Source organism: Phoca vitulina, unplaced genomic scaffold, assembly GCF_004348235.1.
Source record: "Phoca vitulina isolate PV1807 unplaced genomic scaffold, GSC_HSeal_1.0 scaffold33, whole genome shotgun sequence".
Lineage (NCBI taxonomy): Eukaryota > Metazoa > Chordata > Mammalia > Carnivora > Phocidae > Phoca > Phoca vitulina.
In genome coordinates, this window is record NW_022589736.1 from 14336663 (window position 1) to 14359193 (window position 22531).

At 45.5% G+C, this 22531-nt stretch overlaps 1 protein-coding gene across 3 annotated transcripts in view; it reads left to right on the plus strand.

Annotated features, from left to right (window-relative positions):
• Positions 1-22531, plus strand: part of CAMK1D (calcium/calmodulin dependent protein kinase ID) — a 420413-nt gene that overhangs the window by 380192 nt on the left and 17690 nt on the right. For all 3 annotated transcript variants that reach the window (XM_032425563.1, XM_032425565.1, XM_032425564.1), the window contains exon 6: positions 1288-1363. In XM_032425563.1, the coding sequence (XP_032281454.1) occupies positions 1288-1363 (76 nt within the window). The remainder of the gene's footprint in view (positions 1-1287; positions 1364-22531) is intronic.

The window sequence follows — 22531 nt, forward strand, 5'->3', positions numbered from 1 at the left end:
ATATATTTCAATGGATGGAACTGGGACGAGGGTGAGATCGACCTGGTTCAAATCCCAGCTGGTCCATATCTACTGGGTGGCATCAGAAAGAGAACTTCTCTGAGGCTCATTTCCCTTAGATCAGGTGCAGAGAATGATCATCATGAGGGTTGCTGAAAGGGTTATAGTAGAAAACATTTATGAATGACCCAGGTCACGACAGGGAGTTGGTTTAGAGACCAGTTTCTCAGTGGATCACTTTGGGCAGGTTCCTGGAACTGCCGGTCCCTCTGGGTCCTCACCTGTGACTTGGGAGTCATCATGATAATGATAATTAAGCTCTTCCCCTCAAGGCCAGTCAGGGTAAGTGAGTTAATGCATCCCAAAGCCATAGAACACACAATCCAGCAGACAGCTAGTTTTACTTTGTCTCCTCTCTTAAGTTTTCTGGAAAGTCTATGCTAAAGACACGTCCATCAAGTATATTTGGGTGAAAAGGAGATTTTGCTTGTGAAGATGCACTGTTTTTCTTATATTTATTTAGTCTTTGCACAAATATATATGGCAGCCACGGCCAGTTGAGAGACACTGGGAGTGGGTATCCAACCCGGGGCTCAAGCCACAAGGCCAGGAACAGAAAGTGCAAGAATAGGACAAAATAAGCTGAGACCCCCAGGCTGGAGGACTCTTGGATTAGAACCGAGGGATTGGAATTAAGGAGTGTTTTTGCTGTTTCATGGATGAGAAACACCTGCCCAAAACCTTCAAGAGTGAGCTGAGAGCAGGCCTAGGGCAGTTTCCCAGGGGCCAGATTTCAGGTCTCACCTCCCCTGGATTGTGAGCTCCATGAAGGTATTAGGAGGAGAGTTCACTTTCATGCCCCCACGGCACCCAGGAGGGCCCTACCCCGGGGGCCAGAAATGCTTCCCTGAATTAATTTTAGGTGAAGTCACACCCCAGGCTCCAAGTGGAGTGTACCTGTCTCTGACTCAGTCTCGCCTGAGCTGCGGTACCTAGCACAGCACTGACATGAAATAGTCACCCTATTCCAATTCACTGATAGATTGATTAGTTGAACTTTTTTGTTAATCTCATTACACACACACACACACACACAAAATGCTCTCATGATTTTCTGGCTAGAAAAACCAACACATAAAATAATTTCTATATCTCTACCCAGTTTTTAGAATCACAGAAAGCTCAGCCTGGGGGGCAGACAGAAAAAGAGAAGAAAAATCTAAAAAATGTTTTATGTCTCGGGCGTTTAAATAGTCAGGCTTGTGTCTCTCCTTTATCACTTCACAGCTCCTGAGGTCCTGGCCCAGAAACCGTACAGCAAAGCTGTTGACTGCTGGTCCATCGGGGTGATTGCCTATATCTTGTAAGTATTGCTTGCCACCTTGGCTGGTTTTTTCTTTCTTTCTTTTTTTCTTTTTTATTGTGGAAAAATATACATAACACAAAATTTACCACTTTTACCATTCTTTAATGTACTGCTCAGTGGCATCAGGTACATTCACAGTGTTGGGCAACTATCACCACCAGCCATCTCCGGAACTTTCTCATCTTCCCAAAGGACAGCTCTGTCCCCGTTAAACACTAACTCCCTGAAGTCCCTGGCAGCCACCCTCCTACTTTCTGTCTCTGTGCACTCGACTACTCTTGATTCCTTGTGTCAGTGGGATCATCCAGTATTTGGCCTTTCATGACTGGCTTTTTCATTTATCATAATGTCCTCAAGATTCATCCATGTTGAGGCAGGTGTCAGAATTTTCTTCTTTTTAAGGCTGAATAATTGTCCATTATATGCATATAATACATTGTGTTTTTCCATTTATCCATCAATGGACAGTGGGTGGTTTCCACCTCGTGGCTATTGTGCATAATGCTGTTATGAGCACAGGTGTACAAATGTCTGCCTTTAGGGGTATACCAGAAGTGGGGTTGCTGGATCATATGGTACTTCCGTTTAACTTTTTGAGGAATCTCCACACTGTGTTGCAAAGCAGCACCCTCACTTTACGTTCCTGACAGCAACGCGCAAGGGTTTCGGTTTCTCCACACCCCTTCCAACACTGATTTCCCATGTTTTATAATAGCTGTCCTGATCGGTATGAAGTGCTTTCATTGTGGGTGTGATTTGCTTCCTTGTTTTTAAAATTTATTTGTAGTGTGCTTGTTTGAGTAGAGTTGACACACAGTGTTAACATTAGTTTCGGATGTACAACATAGTGATTTGAACTCTATAGCTTACGCTGTGCTCAAAAGTGTAGCTGCCCTCTGTCACCTTACAAGGCTATTACAGTATCATTGACCATATTCCCCGTGCTGTACCTTTCATCCCCATGACTTAGTCTTTCCATCGCTAGAAGCCTGGACCTCCCTCTCCCCTTCACCCATTTGGCTCATCCCCCAACCCCCTTCCCTCTGGCAACCATCAGTTTGTTCTCTGTGTTTATAGGTCTGATTCTGCTTTTTATTTGTTTATGTATGTATTTGTTTTGTTTTTTTAGATTCCACATATGAGTGAAATCTTATGGTATTTGTCTTTCTCGGTCTGACTTAATTCACTTAGCATAATACCCTCTATGTCAATCCATGTTATTGCAAATGACAAGATCTCATCCTTTTTTATGGCTGAGTAATATTCCTCTGTGTGTGTGTGTGTGTGTGTGTGTGTGTGTGTGTGTGTCTGTCTGTCTGTCTGTCTGTCAATGGACACATGGGTTGCTTCCATGTCTTGGCTATTATAAATAATACTGCAATGTTTCTCTTATGGCTAACGATGTTGAGCATCTTCTCATGTGCCACCTTGGATTTCCTGGGGATACAAACCACTATAAAAGTATTAGGACATCGCCAAAAGAAATCAAAATGAGAAAAAATTTGATGAAAACCAAAATTGAGCTTTTAGATTCCTCATTTCTTCTCAGGTACCTCATTTACACAACCCAGGAAATGCTATCATAGGCATAGTGTTGTCACAGTTAATTAAGGGTGGTCAATTTTGGGTTTTATTATTATTTTCTATTTTGCTTAAGTCCACTGTCAAGTTATTTTTTAATTACAATTTCTTTTTGCAGTGATACTTTCAAATGCTTACTACGGAGCATATTCCTAGAGTGGGTTTGGGCCAACTGGTGTCTGTAATTGATAGGAAATGAATTTCTCCCCAAGGAAGGGAAGGCTTTCTAGCAGATAGAGCCCGCTGCACACAATGAAAGACCATGGGGGATTGTGATCAGAGAAAGGTCTGACAGTATGTGGCATCTTCAGGGACTGCTGGAAACATCCCCCCTGTGTTGGCTTTGTCTCATTATCTGGAAGGCAAGCAGTCTTCCTATAGCATACATTCAACTGGGCAGCTTTTGTAGTTTAGTGTGGATTTAGTTGACAGCTCCTATAGATGCCTGCCATTATCACAGGATTTATCCATTATAATGTCCTTGGCCCCTACGGCTCCCACTTATGGAAATAGGTAAAGGCCAGGTTCGTCTGAGCTATAAAACTAGCATATTGCACTTACAGAGTGCTTTCACTTTCAAAGCATGTTGACTGTTTTCTAAGGTAGTTTCATCCTTTTTCGTGGGGAGGGGGGGAGTTACAGACCCTTTGAGAATCTGGTGAAAGCTGTGGACCCTCTCCCCTAATAAATTCACACACACACACACACACACACACACACACACACACTTCTGCATACCTCGTTAGGGAGCTTCCTGGGTAAGCTGAAAGCAGACACAGGCCATGTGTTCTTCACTCTGGCTCCTTAAAACCCCAGTGGAAATTCTTGTCAGAGATCCTACCTTGCCAAACTTGACATGGAAGATTTAAAGAAATGAATGATGAGCCACTGTCCTTCCTGTAGAGGACCAAAGCTGGTATCATCTAGAGAAATCTGGGGCTAGGCAAAAAGTGCCCCTTCATCTGGGCTTCTGCTTGCTTGTTCCTTCACATCTGTTCTGAATCCTGAACCACCGCTCTGGTCTGCACCAATGTCGATAGATTCCCTTTGTATATATAACTGTATATGTAATTGTCTCCCTGAAGTCTTGGCACTGGGGTAGGGTATCTATCTGCACAGCTATGAGGAGGTGCAGATGGCTTTACTGAGATAAGCATTGGTATCTTAGACATTCTGGCTGCTAGAATAAAATACGGTAGACCAGATGACTCAATCAGCAGATTCATTTCTTACAGTTCAGAAGGCTGGGAAGTTCAAGATCTAGGTGCTTACTGATTCAATTCCTGGTGAGGACCTTCTCCCCACCTCGCAGACCGCCACCTTCTTGTGTCCTCACAAGGCAGAAGGGGAACATGCATGTTCTCTGGTGTCTCTTCTTATAAAGGCACTGATCCCAGTATGGAGGCCCCATCTTCATGACCTCATCTGAACCTAATTGCCTCTCAAAGGCCCATTTCCAAACACCATCACATTGGGGGTTAGGGTTTCAACCTCTGAATTTGAGGGGGATACTCTTCAGTCCATAGTAAATGGTTTGGTTGTGCTGTGCTTAATCGAATTATTACAGTGGAATCCCCTTAAAACATGGACATTTCAGGATGGACATAGCACCTACTTTATAATAATGCTGACGTCAAACATCTGTAGAACAGTGCAAGAATATAAATATGGTCACAAGGTTTATCTCCCTTCACCCTCCCTGCAATCCTACAAGATAGATGCAGTTTTTATTAAACCCACTGAGAGAAGATAAAACTTAGGGAGACTACATAATATAACTTGGTATCAGAATCGACATTTGAACCCAAGCCCCACTCTGACTTCCAGTCCAGCTCTTTGTGCTAACATCTTATGCCCTCACATGCAGACATGGCCACGTCACTGAGAGAAGAGAGGACGTTTCTTTCCATGTTATATCCAGCTTGTGTTTATTTCTTTCTGCAAATGCTTACAGAATATGTACCATGCACCTGTCACTATGCTCGATACTGGGAATGAGTGCTCAACAACACATACACAGCCCCTCTGTTTGTGAAGCTGGCTCACAGTCTCATGAAAGAGACAGGCATTCAAAGAAACCTCATAAATGAACATGGAATTTTAAATGTGCAAAGTACTTTGAAGGAAGAGGATGAGGGGCTCTGGCAAAGTGGAACAGAGGTTACCTATTTCTAGCGGGTGGCTAGGGAAGCCTTCTCTGAGCAGAGGACCTAATAAAACAAAACCTAAATGATGAGTAGGTTAGGCAGATAAAGCGTGAGGAGGAAGTATTCCAGGCAGAGTGAATAGTGTGAGCGGAGGATGCTTTCAGCTGCAAGTAAGGGACAAACCAGGCCCAACTGGCATAAGCATTTAAAAAAAAGTCATACCTCACATAATAACAACTGCATAGGTGGGAAAGCCCCATGAGTGCCTAAGTCAGATCCTCATTCCCAGGTTAAATCCACCCTTGCTCTCCGCCATCCTCAGTGCATTGGTTTTTCCTTGCACCCTCCGCAACCAAACATGATGGCCGTCATAGCTGCAGGCCTCGGGGACAGACACAGCACCAGCTGGTGGAAGAAGAGGTGATGTTTAGCCCCGTGTACCTGTAAGAGCTAGACTGTCTTCCCCGGAAGTCCCTCAGCCAACGTTCCCTCATGTCTCCTTGGCCAGAAATGCCACCCACGCTCATTTCTAAAGCGGTCCTGGAAGAGAGAATGGGATGATCACAGCTGGCCGAATGAAGCAGGTGACCATGTGGAGGAGGTGCAAATCACAGTTGTGCTGGGGAAGAAAAAGCAGGAAACAGATTTGCAGTAGGTAAAGAACGTGTCTGCCACAGCCCACAGGTAGGGCAATATCCGAAAGGCCAGCGTGGTTACAGTATGGTGTCAAGACAGGATATCAGAAAAGTTATATTCCAAGAGGTAGGCAAGAGCCTGGAGAAGGAGAGACTTGGCAGAAAGTTTGGTTTAACAGAGGTTAATGGGAAGCCAAAGAAGGATTTGGGCCTGAGGTGTGCACTGACCTGATTTTCACTCGAGGATTATTCCTATTCTGGCTACTCTGTGAACAGGGGTTGGACAGGGCAGCAGTGGAGGGTGGAGACCCTTGAGAGGCGCTGTCAGGTGAGCAGTGAGAGTTGCTTCTACCAGGGAGGCAGTGATGGGGGTCAGGTGGTCGGTGTATTTTGGATGCAGGAGATAAAAGAGAAGTTTCAAGTGTAAAGCCAAGTCTTTGGCTTAAGCAATCATGTAAATGGCTAAGAAAAAAGAATTAGGGGGTGGTGGAGGAGCAAGTTTAGGAGGATCAGGGAGATCAAGAATTTCGTCTTGGGCATGTTAAACTTGAGACCTCTTTGAGATATCCATGGAATAGTGTATGTACATGGGGAGGTCAGAAGTCTGGGGGAGAGATCTGGGCATATATATATATCTGAGGATAGTTTGAACATAGTACATCCAAATCCTTATCATGTATACAACACAATACTTGGTGGGGTTAAAATACAGTATTAAGTAAAGCAATACTATATTTATTTCTATTTTAAGTATAAACTTGTTAAGCTTAAACGTGGTAGTTCCCTGGTCACCACTAGCTTTGCTCCAGGGATTAGTCTCAGGTTGATTTAACGACTGGGTCAGACTCCAAAATGGCAGGCAGGGCCTCTGTGAGAGGCCTGTGACCTCGTTGGTGTTCCCAGCACAAGGCTGGCTCCGGGTCGAACTAGGGTTAGAAGCTGGAACTCGTGGATCTCACTCTCAGACTCTTGCTACTTCCCACTGACACACTGCGCCCAGACGCCCCACTCCCATCCTGCACCGGGAGACCAGAGAGCACGGCTGCTGAGCTGGCCGTGACCCACAGACAGCACACAGGGGAAGCCAGCTCTGCCGCAGGGGTCCGCACTCAACTCCCGTTCTTCGTGTCACCTGGGATGGAGAAGGGGTTACCCTCTGCGGTTTTTTTGGGGTACAGCATTATTTTCATTTGATTAACCTGTCACGCTGAGATACCCAATCACGGCAAAAGCGCCTGTGACAGACCACGTACCAAAGGTCCTCCTCTCTGCACACCAGGCAAAACATTCCGCATTTTGCCAGCGCAGATACTTGACGAATTGCTTCTCTTTTGATCTCTCCACTCATGTCTATGTTATCCATCATTTGGAAGAAGAAATATTTTTTTTCTATCAGGGATACTCATTTTTAAAAATACATCGAATGGGTCCTTATCCTGTCAGGAATCTCTCCTTGGGGATCAGGACTTAACAAAAAAAAAACCGTCTTTGCCTGCACCACTTAAGTTACTGAGAAGGATGGAGGACAGAGTGTTCTGGAACCCCCGATGAGCATGTTGGTGTCCAGGCTGGAGATGTGGCTCAGCCAAGAAAGCACAAGTTCCAAGGACATAGAATCAGCATCTCACTGACCAGACTGAATTTTGTGATCACACATAGGCTGCCTTTCTTCTCGAAACTTCAAGGAGATGAGTTAATGATGGCTTGCCTAAACTATGCTCGGGGATACAGCGCGCTATGGAGAAACACAGGGGATGTTTGCCGGCAAGAACTGGGCGGAGGTCTTAAGAAGTTTAGGCATTAGAGCGTTAGGGCAGGCTGGATGGTTAGGGCGGGTCTGCCGTGGGTGGGGAGGCCCCTACCCGTGCTGTGACCTCTGACCTCCCTGCCTACCAGAACCTCCAGGCCAAGTATTTACCATAATCCCCTTGCTTTTTGACTGGCCTCTGATGTTGTTCAGTCTTTAAAACCAGGTCACGTAAATATCGATTGGCCAACATACACAGCCTAATAGGCTTTGTGAGAGCGGCGCTAAGAATGCCTCATCTGCATGGTAGGTCCATTTTCAGAGACAAAGGATGCTCCTTGCCAAGGCAGTCATCATGATTTTAAACCATTGACAGCTGCTTCTTTATGGATACACATGTCCCAGGGAGAGAGCATGAACCCAAGCTCCAGTAGGAGAGAATGTAGCATAATTAGTGCCAGGGAAAGACCCAAGCATGGGGCATTATGATGGTGGTTACTACCATCAGTAGGAGGAGTGTTAACACTAATAGGAGTAATTAACTGGCCTTGCTAGCAGGCAGCAATCATCTTGTTATATTCCTAAGCTTTGTGGGATGGGACACATTGCCTTGTTTAGGCTGCCTTGGGTCCATGGTCTGGACTTTGGCTTTAGAAGTTCAGAAACTAAATTCATCTGTTTATTCATCTTGCTCAGACGATCCCAGCGAATTGATTCACACTAGCCAGACTCAAAAGAGATTAAAAACAAAACAAAACAAAACAAAAAACTTGGAGTGTCAGTTTACTAAATCATGAGATCTGTGCCCCACCGGGTAATTGGATATGCATGTCATCAAACTAGCATGTTCTCCCCCAAAGAGGAAATGCTCCACGAGAAAGCAAATTAAAAGCAGAAGTTTCCTTTACGAACAAGAAATCAGAGCCCTAGAGCTGGATGGCCTGATGTGTTTTCACAAAGCCTATAGTCGTCTCCAGGGTTTTTCTCTACCAGGGAGTCTTTCTGTCCCGCTGCGGCACGGCTGTTCCTGGGGGCTGGCCGGAATGGCCCCATGCTGGCCGGTGCGCACGCCTCCCCCTCCTGCCTCCTGCCCTGCACAGCAGCCTCCACCCTGCTCGCTCTTTTCATCCCTCAGGTATCATCACTTGTATTGCCGCGGGCTTTGGTGGTTGTCATTCTCAGGCTTACTGATTTACTCCACCGACTGCATTTCAGCATGGCGCTTTCCGAGGATTTCCAGAAAGGTGCCTCATCTCCCCTCCATCGTCTCTGCTGAGTGGATCCTGTGCGTGGCTAAATGCCTTTTGGTTAGCTTTAATCTCAGACACAGGTATCACTTGGCCACATTTCTGCTTTGTTTGTGGGCCCATGGCCCTCTCCCTGCTGCTTCTGGAGAAAGAGTTTATTGGTTGTCTGTTGACAGTTGGTTCACCTCTAACCCCTTAGGACATAGTCAAACAAATACTGTCTGGTTTCAGAAAGTAGGTGGAGGGGTGTGCACAGCGGTGAGGGAGGGAATTTTACAAGCAGTGCAATCGAGATAAAGCAATTCTGCACTTTAGGTGGTGGGGGCAATGGTGAATCCACCATTGTTTTTGTCTCTCAAAGGCCCTGGGGTAGAGAGGACACCTGGAGGGAGAAGCAGGAAGGGAACGTCTCACCTATATCACCTTTACACTCAATGGCCAGTGGCTTCAGGCCAGATGGAAGAACATGTCACTTCCTCTGCTCTCTTTTGTTCATGTCAGCATCGTCTCCTGGAAACCGTCATTTTAGCATCAGCTAAACGTTTCAGGAGATGTAGCCTCGGAGAATGGAAGGCAGGGGATTGACATTCACTCACTTAGTGAACATTTATTGAGCCTAATATGTGTCAGGCGATATGATGGGGTTGCAGAGATGGATTCATCACCAACTGGTCTTGGAGGTGCTGACTGTCTGCTGGAAGCGACAGACAGTAAACAGATCAGTTAAAATCCAGTCTTGTCGGCTGTCACCGAAATGAGAGGTGAGAGCTCCCAGGGCAGAGCCCTGAACCCTGCCCTGGCCTTGAGGAGGTCTCCCCAGCAGAGGCGATGGTGATCTGGCTCTGGACAGGCTATTTTCAAATATTGGCCATCGTGCAGGGAGATGGATGGTTTATCCTTCAGCACCAATTATCTGAAGATACGATGTGCTTACTCTGTTTGAGACAAGATGTAGCATTCAATCTGAAATGAATTTTTCAAATAGAACTTGAAAGATTTGATCCAGCTTTGACCTTCTAATGTCTAACAATCGGTGGTGGGGAAAAAAGTATCATCTTTGAATTATCAGGATTTTTAATTCACCTGTCACCAGAGTGGGCAAATGGAAGCGTCAGAAGAGGCCCTGATGACGTTTTACCATATTTACCATCTGGTACGCAGGCGGCAGACCGGAGTCGGGAGGGAGGTGGCGCGTAGATGGCGTGAAGAAGCAGAAAGCCCATCGGAGGTGCCGTGGCAAGTCGTGAGTTTGGACCCCTTACTCCGTGCTGGGTGTGTGACCAGGAGGTGCAGATGATGGAGGCGGGGAGGGGAGAGGCCCTGATTTTCAGGAGCAAGTCAGGAAATGCTCGCGGAGGTGGTGAGAGGACCCACGGAAGGACAGACTGGAAGCAGGTGACTGTACCCAACAGTGCGGCGTGCAGTGGCGAGACCCTGCCGAGGACAGCCCTCGGGCCCAGAGGTCCCCTTGCCGTGCACCAAGGGCTCGCTGTCTAGGCATCCTCAGAGTGCTCTGGAAGAGAGTAAGCAGAGGCCAAGTGCACAGCGCGACCAAAGGCCGAAGCCCGTGGTGTGGCAGTACCGAGACATTTCCCAAATGCACGCGGCTGTTCGTCTGCACACCATCACAACCGCTTACCGATCAGAACGTGAGAGAGAGAGAGGCTGGAGAAGGAGGAGGGAGGAAGCAAGCTGGGAGGGAGGAAGCAAGAGCCCCACGACCAAGAAAAAAAAGTCTCGATGCAAAAAGTCGAATTGGAAATCCGCCCGGGGTTCAGAATCATCAGTTAGCACTGGTGTTAATCACCTCCAGACGGGATGTCTGCACCCCTCGGGGCTTCGGGATGAAATCTGTGACTCGTGAGAACTAATTTTAGCTGCTGGAAGTTTCGCTGGGTTTTTCCGAACACAACACTCCCGACTGAAGCTCTCCCTGCTCATCCTCCTCCCCGCCTGTTCTCCCTTCCACCATTAGCGAGAGCAGAGTACAAGGAGTTTGGTCTGGGCTTCCTCTGGCTGGGTTTGACCTGCAGGAGGAGGTGCAGAGCCTCTGCATAATCCCCCAGACATCCTCAAGGTGCTATCCATCTGGCTAATGCAACGATCAAAAAGTTAGACACTTGGAAGTGGGGCCATGGATCACGACGCAACAGCTATGGACACTACATTGTCTAGCCCACCCCTTTAAAACTGTTTAACTCCAAATGGAGGATGCTACTCATTTCTCACGCTTGGGGAAGTACTGAGTCCCCTCCCCACCCCCTCTTCCCAGCTCCCAATCTTCAGCTCCAGTTGTGTATAAACTTTCCAAGAAGTGTGTTCCCTTTCTCCCCTAGATCTTTCCCTGATCTGCTTACTCATTCTCAGCTTTCAAGGCATGATCCTAATCCTTGGGGTGACATGGGACCTTTATCCACTGTATTTTCATCAGTTGTGCTTTGCTGAAGTCAGCTTGCACATGGTTTTAATATGTGAACCATTCCTAGTTTCTCCAGCCTGATCTCTTCCAAGATTGCACGGAGCAAGTTCTGGAGCATGCATAATCAAAGATATGGTTGCTGAAATAATTGGATTACTTCTTGGTAATGATTCGGGTCTCGTTGGTCATTCTATTTTATAAATCCGAATAATATGCTGAAACCTGTTTTGTTCACTAAGTGGGCCTTGCAGCTAAGTACAAGAGGTTTATCAGCTTAAAAAGCTTTGCTTTATTTTATTAAAGTCTGTCATATTATCCAGAGTCAGATGGATAAAACTCAGATTCTTTAGCACAGGCCCCAGACGTTCGTAAATACCCACTGAGTGCCAAAACAAAAAGGTAAATGGGGCCTTCCCAGAGTTGTTGCTTATCAGACAGACTCTCATTTCCAAAGGAAGAGACACCCAGATTTGAATGGCTTTGTGAATGTTTTTCAGAGACTCTTTGGGCCTGGGTTGGCCTTATGTGGCTTACTTAGTTTGCAATAATATACATAGAGGTTTGTTGTTTTAGTCATTTCCATGGCACCCTGGTCTAATTGCATAAAAATATTCTTTCTTCACAAATACGCCATTGAATACAGACATATGCAGGAGATCTTGAGCTCTTCCTGGAATCGAGGGCTCCTGGGCTAAATGATTGGAAATACTGGTCTACAAAGAGCAAAGTGACAAGCTGGTCTCTGGGACACCCTGTCCTCATATTCACGACACAGCACACAACGTTAGGACCATGAAAATTCAGTCATTGCTCTTCTTCCTTTCTTGAGCAAGCTTAGAAGTTTAGGTCAGGACGGATGGGCATTCGTGGACGATTCTGAGACTTTGCACAAAGTTTAAAAATATATTGCTTCATTTCCATGTTGAGGCTATTGGACTGAGTCCCTTGGGGTTTGTCTGCTCCTCTGTCCCCCTTCCGTTGTTCTTCTTGGTGGTGAGCAGCGTTCCACTTGAGTGCTTCTGCTGAAGGACCGGAAAGGGATTACAGAGCATGTGACAGCACTTTTGTATGTTCTGCCTGTTATCTGTATGTCTCTGCATCCATCTATCCATCTATGCGTGTGTTTTATATATAATGCATATTATTGTATAGTATGTGTTATATATATTATCTCTCTCTATAAGGTGGGCGCTATTATCCTCATTTCACAGAAAAACTGAGTCTTTTTTTTTTTCAGGTTTTTAGATTTTTAGATTTTTTTAGATTTTTTTTAAAGATTTCATTTATTTACTTGGCAGAGAGAGAGAGACAGCGAGAGAGGTAACACAAGCAGGGGGAGTGGGAGAGGCAGAAGCAGGCTTCCCGCCGAGCAGGGAGCCCGATGCGGGGCTCGATCCCAGGACCCTGGGATCATGATCTGAGCCAAAGGCAGTCGCCCAACCGAGCCACCCAGGTGCCCTGAAGAAACTGAGTCTTAAAGAGGATATGTCATTTCCCCAAGGTCACTCAACTTGTACTTGCTGGAGCTGAGATTTGGAATCTGTGTTTTGTTTCTCGAAATCCCAGGCTGAGGAAACCACAGCAGGAAACCTCTCTGAAAACGGAGTGACAGTCGGCCTTCAGAGGACAATAGCAAGCCTTTCCTTGAAAAGTCACATCTCCGTTCTCCTTCAGAGCTCTTTTATCCAATTAGACTCAACAGCAAATTCTGGGTTGCCTTTTTCTGGTGATTATTCGATTGTCAATGTGAGCTATTGCACCCAAATGCTTTTTGTATAAAATATTGAAAATAATTGGGGCAACTGGGTGGCTCAGTCATTTGATTGTCCGACTCTTGATTTCAGCTCAGGTCATGATCTCAGGGTCGTGAGATTGAGCTCTGCGTTGTGCTCCGTGCTGGGCATAGAGGCTGCTTAAGATTCTCTCCCTCTCCATCTGCCTCTCTCCCACCTCACACGTGCTCTCTCTCTCTCTCAAAAAAACCCCCAAAACTCTAAAATATTGAAAATAAGTTTTGGCACTTAAGCACGTTTCAGGTGCTTAGGAAATTCACTTATGTATGTTATTTGATTTCCCAGTTATTCTGGGTCGGTGAGGCACATCTCCTGCCCAGTCCTATAGAATTCCACAAAGTCTTGACAGAAGGGTTTCTTTTTTTTTTTTTAATTTATTTATTTTTATATTTTTATTAACATAAAATGAATGTATTATTTGTTTCAGGGGTACAGTTCTGTGATTCGTCAGTCTTACACAATTCACAGCGCTCACCATAGCACATACTTCCCCAGCGTCCATCACCCAGCCCCCCCATCTCTCCCACACCCCTCCACTCCAGCAACCCTCAGTTTGTTTCCTGAGATTAAGAGTCTCTTATGGTTTGTCTCCCTCTCTGGTTTTGTCTTGTTTCATTTTTCCCTCCCTTCCCTTATGATCTTCTGTCTTGTTTCTCAAATTTTCGTATCAGTGAGATCATATGATACTTGTCTTTCTCTGATTGACTTATTTCACTTAGCATAATACCCTCTAGTTCCATCCATGTCATTGCAAATGGCAAGATTTCGTTCCTTTTGATGGTTGCATAATATTCCATTGTATATATACACCACATCTTCTTTATCCATTCATCTGTTGATGGACATCTTGGCTCTTTCCATAGTTTGGCTATTGTGGACATTGCTGTCATAAACATTGGGGTGCATGTGCCCCTTCAGATCACTACATTTGTATCTTTGGGGTAGATACCCAGTAGTGCAATTGCTGGGTCATAGGGTAGCTCTATTTTCAACTATTTCTGTTTTCTATTTCTGTTTTGAGGAACCGCCATACTGTTTTCCAGAGTGGCTGCACCAGCTTGCATTCCCACCAACAGATGTTGGCGAGGATTTCTCTGCATCCTTGCCAACATCTGTCATTTTCTGACTTGTTAATTTTAGCCATTCTGACTGGTTTGAAGTGGTATCTCATTGAGGTTTTGATTTGGATTTCCCTGATGCCGAGTGATGTTGAGCACTTTTTCATGTTTGACAGAAGGATTTCTATACTTTATGTCCTTTCAAGGTTCCACATGGGAGTTCAATGAGGCTACTGGACGTGATCCTATTGGAATTTGGTTCAGTATAAACTCAGGTCCATTTTTCTCCAATACCTGTCTCCCATGGACAGGCCCTAATAGTCCCAGCCAGTCTCCTCCCCTCTGTCTTTCCAGAAGGCAGGCTGGGTTAGATGGTTAGGTGTTGACTTTCTGAGTGCAAGGACTCAGCTGGTCTTTATTTCTTTGGCAGGTCTTACAGCCTTGGTCCTGGCTCTGATTCATGTATCATATACTAAAACATGCACCCTGACTTCAGAGGCAGGTCTAGGAAGAGGGTGTGTATGCATTTCCTCATCTTTGCCATAACATACTTGACTGCAGTGTTCATATTAAAGGTTAATACAACTTGGCTCTGGAATTGGATGAGTAAAGTTAAAATTCTGTTCTGCCCCTTTGGTGTGAGAAAGTTGCCTCATCTCTCATGCAGTCCCTCATCTGGAAATGGAAGATGGAAGTGCTTATGTCATAAGTACACATGTCTCATAAATGAGACAAAAACCTGTTAAGTTGCATAGCCCAGTGCCTGGCACACAGTAAATACTCAACACATGGTGGCTATTATTATTAAGTTTACAGGACACACACAACTTAGTTTCTCCTTTATAGAAAAGTCAGCATTCTGCTTGTGCTATTCACATATGGCTGGACTCTGAACTCTGAGGAGCTAGGACAGGGCCTGTCTTCTTCACTATTAGATGATCAGCATTTGGCCTAAACGTTGGCACTCCATAAATCTCTGTAGAATGGGGCTGAAGTGGCTTTTGTTTCTCTAAGCCAGAGCCCTGGGCTGATAGATGTCCATGCCTGCCACTTGCTCTGGTTGAGGCCACCCCTTCATCTCACTGGGGCCCACTTTCCCAGCCTCCTAAGTGAGGGGTTGGCCAATGCCAGAGGATGACTACTGGACCCCACAGAATAAAATTCTGTGATTCTGTGCAAATCCCCCTACGAGGCAAAGTCCTTCCTCAGGCATATATTTCAGCTTTGGGTTTGAGGATTCAGACTGGGAATGGGGTACGATATATGGGTTGTGTCATCTCATGAGCATCATCTGGTTGGAGGGAAAACAGACCAGGGAGACTGATACATGGAGGAAACCATCAGGGCGCAGGGCAAACGTGAGCTTCGAGAATGGTTGTTGACGAATGGTTGTGCTCATTCTGCTCCACTTCGGAGGACTTACAACAGAGGCTATTGGGCACGAGCAGGTTTCACTGCAAAAATAACTTAAAAATTTTAACACATGAGAAACTTTAGTTAAATTATTTCCCCCAGAGTAAATATCCATTTCAGGGTGTTCAACCCTACTTTGTAAGTCAACTTGAATGAGTGCCATTTTGCACACAAACACACACAAGCAATTTTCGTGTAAAATTTCCCATTTATGAAAGAATAGTCAGTTGACAAATATTGATTATTGTTGAATGCTAATGAAAGATACAAAGGAAATGCAATATATGACATTGTCTCTCTCCTGTAGGAACTCATGATCAAGGTGGGAAGACACATGTAATAACCATGAAGTAATCTTTTTTAAGTTTTTTGAGGGTACCCAAGAAAGAGATGGGATTGAGGTAGAGTGTTAAGAATGGGAAGTGTTCAGAGAGAAGTTGAGTGTGGTGGGGGTGTGGCAGTCCCTGAAACATTGAGGTGTTGATGGGCTCATTCATCCAGCCGATTTTTGCTGAGCATGTCCTGGGCTAGGTGTTGGGGATGGCGAAGATGAATGAGGTACTGTCACCTCCCTTAGGGAGCTCAGAATCTAACAGGAGATGGTGGGACCCAGATATCAACCCACATGTGCGCCATGATGGCTGCACCTAAGAGGCTGGGGAGCTCAGAGGAAGGGTGGGTGTCAGGAAAGGCATCATGGGATAAAGGCCAGGCACATGGGGCTCTAGGAGCAAAGAGGAGCCACAGCGGTGGACACAGGAGGAAGAGCATTCCAGGCATAGGGAACAGTGTATGAAAAGAAATACTCTCAAATCAGAATGCAATACTGTGGCTTCCTGTGACCACCTTCCCATTACCTTTCCTGTCTACTTTTCTATTTCCTGTTTATTTTTTCAATTTCCTGTTTCTTTTGAAGCTTAGTGTTGAGTGTCTGTCCCCTACCCCCACCTCCCCAAATAGAATGTAAAAGCCACGAGAGTAGGACTCACGGTCTCCTTCCACGCTAGATCCCCAGGCCTGGGACACAGCCGATGCCCAGTTAGCATCTGGGCACCCCCCCAGAGGACTACCTGATGGGTGGTTTTTCATCCTCTGTCCTCAGCGGGGACCTGAGGGGACCACTCAGGGAAGGTACATGTGACTTCGGGAGGGGTAGGAACAGCTGCCGCAGGCCTGTGGTCACATCCAGGACAGAAGGCATGAAAGCCAGCCAGCTAATAGTTGATGGAAACCTAACAGGGAAAAATCAAGCACATTCCCCAGGAAGAGGGATCATTCGTGTTCACGCTGAGCGCTCGCTGGCCCGTGCAAAGAACCAAACCAGCCGTTGTTACACAGCCATGCAGTCAATGCCATAGGTCCGGTAGTCTGAATTCTGGTACCCCAGACACGTACACACGTGCTGTTGTCCTGTACCTGTTAGCCATGTGTATGTCTTCTTTGGAGAAATCCAAAAAGCAAGAGAAAGCGTTGGTGGGAACGTGGAAAAAAGAAAACCCTCGCACACGGTTGGGGGGAATACAAAATGACACAGCCACTGTGGAGAACGGAATGGAGGTGCCTCAGAAAATTAGAAATGGGGCGCCTGGGTGGCTCAGTTGGTTAAGCGACCGGCTCTTGGTTTTGGCTCAGGTCATGATCTCAAGGTCATGGGATTGAGCACCACATTGAGCGCTCAGCGGAGAGATTCTTTTCCTCATCCTCTGCCCCCCCCACCCTCCCTCTCTAGCAAATAAATAAATAAATCTTAAAAAAAAATTAGAATTAGAACTTACTATATGATCCAGCAATCCCAGTTCTGGGTATCTGTCCAAAAGAATTGAAATTAGGATCCCCAAGAGGTATTAGCACGCCCATGTTCGTTGCAGCATTATTCACAAGAGTGAAGACATGGTGACAATGTAAATGTCCATCAATAGATGAATGGATAAAGAAAACATGGTCTATGCATACAGTGGAATATTGGTAACCTTTAGGACATTACACTAAGTGAAGTAAGTCAGTCACAGGAAGACCAATACTGCATGATTCTGCTCATATGAAGTATCTAAAATAGCCAAATTCATAGAATCAGAGACTGGAATGGTGGTTGACAGGGGCTGGAGGGAGGGGGAAATGGGGAAGCAACAGGCATAACATTTCAGTTATGAAAAATGAATAAGCTCTAGAGATCTGCTGGAAGACATTGTGCTTGGAGTCAACAGTACTGTACTAGACACTTAAAATTTGTTAAAATGGTAGATCTCATATTAAGTTTTTTTTACCGTAATAACATTTTTTAAAAGATTTTATTTATTTATTTGAGAGAGAAAGCGAGCATGAGCCATGGGGAAGGGCAGAGGGAGAGGGACAAGCAGACTCCCTGCTGAGCGCAGAGCCAGAAGCGGGCTCAATCCCAGAACACCGAGATCATGACCTGAGCCGGAGTCAGATGCTTAACCAACTAAGCCACCCAGGTGCCCTCATAATAACACTTTTTTAAAAAGTCACTGCCTAATGTTAAACACGGCTAGTACTTTCTCTACCATGACTTTTTTCAATAAAAGCTGTATATATTTAAGGTTATAATGTGATGATTTAATATACGTAGTGAAATGATTACTACAGTTAAGCTAATTAACATATATTCTGACATTGTTACTATGTTGTGATGAAAGCACCTGAAGTCTACTGTCTTAACCAATGTGCAGTATTCAGTACAGTATTATTAACTATCGTTCTCACACCGTACCTTAGATCTCTAGACTTATTTGCCCTACATATATGTGACTTTGACCTTTGACCACCATCTCCCCATTTCCCTCACCACCTCCCCACCCCTGGTAACCACTGTTCTATGCTTCTATGTATTTGACTTTTTTTCTTTCTGTGCCTGGCTTATTTCACTAAACCCTCCGGTTTCATCCATGTTGTTGCAAATGGCAGGATCACCTTCCTTTTATGGCTGACTAATATTCCATTTTCTATATATACCATCATTTCTTTTTTTTTTTTTAAGATTCATTTATTTATTTGAGAGAGAGTGGGGGAAGGGACAGAGGGAGAGGGACAGAGAGAATCTCAAGAGTCAGACCCTTAACTGAATGAGGTACCCAGGGGCCCCATTTGCCATAATTTCTTTATCCATTATTTGTCAATGAACACTTGGGTTGTTTCCATGTCTTGACTATTGTGAATAATGTTGCAGTGAACATGGGAATGCATATCTCTCTTCAAGGTACTGATTTCATTTCCCTTGGGAATATATCCAGAAGAGATATTACTGGATAATATGGTTGTCCTATTTTTAATTTTTTGAGGCACCTCCATACTGTTTTGCCCCAATGAGTTGAGCCGAATTATGGAAATAAAGTTACATAAAAGGGTAAAGAGGTAACGACTGATTGTTATTGGGAATCCTGTTAGCAGGCATCCGTTTTCAGAGGGACAGAGTCACGGGGCCAAGGGCAAACAAGCAAGAGGAACATATGTAGCATAATTACCCCAGTAAACTCACGGGGCTTCTCAGCAGGAGCTCTTAAGCTATTACAGCATTTCAGTTTCCAAGAAAAACTGTGCACTGCCGAATCAGCCGTGGTTGCCCATTGCCGATTTTCATATTCATTTATGTGAAAAGTCTTCTCCTTCATGGAAACTCTTCTCCTTTATGAGATGTGTCCACGCCCAACAGGGACATTTTAGGTCATCCAAACCACATTGCATTCTCTCTACAAAGATAGGCTGGGTTGCTCCGGGCCTTACACATTGAGTTCTTCTGGAATGTCCGTCAACAATAACAGAATATTGCCTCCTGATAGGGTTATTGTACAGGAGGGTAGGCGGGATCTCTGAGGGCTCCCTAAGCTGGGGCAGTGGTGGACTCTCCTAAACTGTAGATCCTTATCTCTGTCTCAGAGCCCAGCCAGGGGGCTCAACAGCCAACGATGAAGCCTCTTCAAGAGCATGTTTGTTCATCCAAGCATTTACTCAGCATCTGCTATGGGCGGACCTCAGGGCTGGCCACTGAGAGTTCAAAGATGAGAGTAAGACCTGAGACGTGGTCCTGCCTAAGGGGGCTCGAGGACAGCTCAGGGCAACTTGCAGTGTAGTAAATGTCAGCGGGGAGTGCTACCCACTGCCCCGGGGGCACGGAGCAGAGCACCTACCCCACCTGGCGGAAAGGAGCTGGGTCTTCCTAGTAACACCCCAGCTGGTCTTCAAGGGTGTGCCAGAGGCAAGTGACAGGGGAAGGACAGCCCAGGTCAAGTACATACATTTACCTTGGTCCAGAAATAAAAAGTGCCCAGTGGGGAGCGAACTCTGAGCATCTTAGCATACAAGACCCCGAGTGTGGGAAATGGGGTTGGAAAGGTAGGGTCCAATCACTGGGTTCTACTTACAGATGAAGGGGCAGGTGGGCAAATGACCTACAGAGAGCATTCAAAGTCAAGACTGAAACATAAGGTTCAATTCTCAAGCCTCCTTCCCTTGAGTGAATCAGCAAAATAGTTAAGAACACAAACCTGGAATCAGATGGATAGGCCTCGAGTCCTGACTTTGCTCCATATTAGTTTCTTTGCCTTCAAAGTGAGAATTGTAGAAGGGACTGTGACCCCAAGCTTCGTAGCAGCTGAGCCGTAAACATCCCTAGACCCAAGGTGGTGAAGGGAGGCTGGGAGCAGTTACCAGAATCCGAGGAGGAGTGCCTGGTAGGGTCTGCTCCCTGAGAGGAGCAGTGGTCTTCAGTCAAGGGGTGCATGCTAGATGAGAGGGGTCAGGTCAGCACATACCCTGGCCCTGAACTCCCTCTTCCTTCACCATCTCCACCGGGGACCCCATTAACCAACCTCTACCAGATGTCACGGAGTTCACTCCTCATTTTGGTATCTCTACAGGTCAGCCTCCCAGGGCACAGAGCGAGTGGAAAGTGTCTCTAAAGGACGAACAGAAGGTGTTGGGGACACTCACCTCCTGCGGGGAGTGAAGTTTGAGTGAGATAATACCACAAAGCTCTTAGTGGCATTTTTGACCCAAAACAAGTGCTCAGTCAAGGCTAAACTAGAATCTAGCAGTACATCTACGGGAGGGGGCCACAGGTAGATAAGATGGCAAAGTGGGAAAGACTGAAGATGTAAGGATTCTCCTTGGATGACCATCCTGAGGCTGGGCTGGAGGCAATCCTTGAGCCCCGGGGACGTGTGTTGCCTACAATTGGGTGTGACCCTCAGTCATTGGATTGGCAAGTTATGTTATTCTGAACCACAGACTTTTAGGTTTAGAACAGTTGGGAACGGCTTTATTGTCTTTGAGTACACCTGGTGAGATAATTTGTACATTATTTAAATGGTTTGATATGTAAAATAAGAACATAGAGGTTCCACTTGCAAATAGGTCCAGACCACAAAATTCCACGTTCTGTATATGGAGATAAATAGCTCAAAGTTGTTTTTTTTTCCTATTTGGACCCTCTGCACAAGCCTACTAATGGAATAGCCTGGCCAGGGAGCTCTGTGGAATTTCTAGATCTGGGGAAGATTCTGCAACTTCTATCTGTCCTTCTCTTCTTTTCCAATCCTTATTTTAAAATCCTCTTTCCTAAGGTTAACTTAATCTCCAGGCTAGATCCACATCCTTTTCTCCCGTCCTCCATATAGCCACATAAACAGTATCCTCTCCCCTCCAAGAGAGCTTAAAAACCAGAAGAAATTGGGATATACATTAAGAAAATTGGCACAAGAAGAATACATCTTTCTTGGAATTTTCTTAAAGATTTTTTTTCCCTTGAGAAGAAAGCCAAACTGTAAAGTAAAACATACTCAGTTGTTAATAAACAAAAACCTCACATATCTAAAATTTAGTTATTTTCCAAGATGAACTAACATTTTGCTCTGTCTCCTTTTCCTAATATGCACATTTCATTGAGCCCAAATCCTCATTATGGGAAGCATTTACATATCCATCTCCCGGCTCCACGGTTTCCTGGGCAGTAAAATACGCCCTCAGTGGTTTCAGAAGCACTGGCTCGTATTCATTTTGCCAAAAGCAGCAAATCTTTAAAAAATGAAATTTTCCAGGCACTTAGCCCCTAAGTCAACCTTGTGGGGATAGATGATTTTGAATCTTATCGGCCCGCACAATGTCTCACAGCCTTTAAAAATGTCATCAGCCTCCCCCCCGGGCAGCGTGACAGGTGATACTCTGTGTCACAGCAGGAGTAGCTGAAGAATGAGTGTACCAAGTCTGCATTTTGAACCTTTCAAAACCTTTCTTTGGTTTCTTATTTGCCAACAGCCTCATCCCTTACAGGCCTGTGGATTCCCATTCATATGTTCTCATTCCACAGGTCTCTAGGCTGGAGATGTGTTTTGAACAAAGTTTGGCGATCTGGGGAAATTTAGAGCTGCCACGGCGGGGGCCACCCTCTGGGCTGCCGTGGGCCCAGAACCAGGTTCTACACGATGCAGCTTTGCGCCCGGCCTTCTGGAAAATCCAACCTTGCCTCTGCTCTGCCCATCCCTTAGAGCTACAGCCTAACTGCCACCCCTTCCCGGATGCCCTGCCTCACGTGGGCTCAAGCATGTACTAGATCCCTCCCTAGGTCTCGTAGCCATGCAAACAAGTTGCAAGAGGGGGTCATAGAAGCACAGCATCTTCAAGCCAGAAAGAATGTTAGGAATTTCCTAGTGTGGCCTCCTCGTTCAAAAGAGGAAGTCTTGATCCAGAACATGCGCCAGTGTCCTACGAAGGCAACAGGTCACATCAGAGCAGAAAGCAGAAATGAAGTGAGAACCCAGAGTCTCATGGAATGAATTGTACTGGGGGCGTTTAATGAAAATTTCTCCTCCTGTTATGTTGGTCAGATGACTGTCTGTCCCTCTAGAACTACATGTTACTTGCACCAACATCCCAATATAGTCTTCTAAAAATCGATCTTGAAAGGGTTCAATGGAAAAGAGGTGATAGTATTATGATTTGTGCCGATTTCTGCTTTTATTTTTATTGTATATTAATGGCCCAAACTGTAACCTTCCAAATACCCAATTTGGGTATATGGTCGGTTGGTAATGTGTATTTTGGGGCAACTTGTAGCAAGTTTGGTTACCCACCCGTCGACTGTTGGGGACAATATTACAGACAATAAGATCA